The sequence below is a fragment of the Octopus bimaculoides genome, chromosome 2 (genome assembly GCF_001194135.2).
Source record: "Octopus bimaculoides isolate UCB-OBI-ISO-001 chromosome 2, ASM119413v2, whole genome shotgun sequence".
Lineage (NCBI taxonomy): Eukaryota > Metazoa > Mollusca > Cephalopoda > Octopoda > Octopodidae > Octopus > Octopus bimaculoides.
Window position 1 is genome coordinate 133,001,500 of NC_068982.1, and position 1,231 is coordinate 133,002,730.

Below are 1,231 nucleotides of genomic sequence, written 5' to 3' on the forward strand. Positions count from 1 at the left end.
ACAGCTACTGCTACACTTATTGCTGATTGATATAATCTAATTATGCTACTATTTGTTTTATCTGTTCTAGAATGAAGGAAATTAACTTTACCTTAGTGATATTTGAACTCAGAACACTGATATACCAATTTAGTTCCAATAAAACATTCAGCTTCCATCTGTGTTTACCCTTTATCTCATAATAAATAATAGCAAACTTTTTGCAACAAACTTTTCATTTTAAAATCTGTTTTGTAAAACATACCTCTCTTTATCTGGTAAGGGACCACCCATGTCATTTTCATCGAAATTGTTGTATAATGGATTAATCCTGAAAAATATTTATATAAAACACAAATAAATTTTTTGAAAAAAAAAGTCCATGACTTATTGATAAACTAATATGTTTTTTCAGAGTTTTACTTCACAAGAAATATACAAAAAAAAATTTCTGAGAAAATTATGGAATAATACATTTGTTTATGCTACATGAATACTTTGCAAATTGTACTTTATTTCCTTGCTACAGTCCAAAGAAACTGATGTTACTCGGAGTTCAATACAACTACAGTGATTGCTGTCTCTGGCACAAAGCTACGAATATGTAGTGGAGGGAACTCAGATTGTAGTCATGGAAGATATACAACAAAGCATTTTGTCTGATGCTTCAACAATTCTACTGACCCTTAATAACAAGTTTCTAATTTGGTTCAAGGTAAGAAAATTCAGGGATAGGGCAAGTGACTTAAAACAATACCAGTACATGACTGGTACTTTATCTTATCAATTCTGGACTGAGGAAATGTAAAGATTGATTGTTGTCATAGTTATGGAACCAATTATAACCTACATGTAATTAAATAATCAAACATTTATAAAAAATAATAGGAGTTAGAAAGGAGAGAGAAGGAGGAAAAGGGGAGCAAGAGAGAAAGAAAAACATACTGTCCATCTGAATACAAATTGGTTCCAGGGTATGCATCTTCAGGTGTTTCATCTGGTGCTGCAATGATATAAATATTAAATAATGACCAAAGTTTTCTTTGACAGATAAATTCCTTTCATGCACTGAATACAAAGACAAATACAGTTTAGAATACACAAATTAAACTACGAAGAAAAAAACAATACTGGACATGAAATGACGATCAGTTCAACAATCACAGCATGGCCACAACTCATGAGCTGAAACTAGTTGAATTCAATTGAAAATGCATATATATATATATATATATATATATATATATATATA

At 30.1% G+C, this 1,231-nt stretch overlaps 2 protein-coding genes across 2 annotated transcripts in view; both read right to left on the bottom strand.

The window, feature by feature from the left end:
- The window catches only part of LOC106877917 (uncharacterized), a 27,201-nt gene that overhangs the window by 9,444 nt on the left and 16,526 nt on the right, over nucleotides 1-1,231 (bottom strand). The window contains exons 4-5 of the mRNA XM_014926980.2: nucleotides 925-982; nucleotides 245-310 (exon numbers count right to left, since the gene is read on the bottom strand). Coding sequence (XP_014782466.1) covers nucleotides 245-310; nucleotides 925-982 — 124 coding nt within the window. The remainder of the gene's footprint in view (nucleotides 1-244; nucleotides 311-924; nucleotides 983-1,231) is intronic.
- Nucleotides 1-1,231, bottom strand: part of LOC106877918 (protein dachsous) — a 62,077-nt gene that overhangs the window by 7,396 nt on the left and 53,450 nt on the right. The window contains exons 11-12 of the mRNA XM_052965883.1: nucleotides 925-982; nucleotides 245-310 (exon numbers count right to left, since the gene is read on the bottom strand). Coding sequence (XP_052821843.1) covers nucleotides 245-310; nucleotides 925-982 — 124 coding nt within the window. The remainder of the gene's footprint in view (nucleotides 1-244; nucleotides 311-924; nucleotides 983-1,231) is intronic.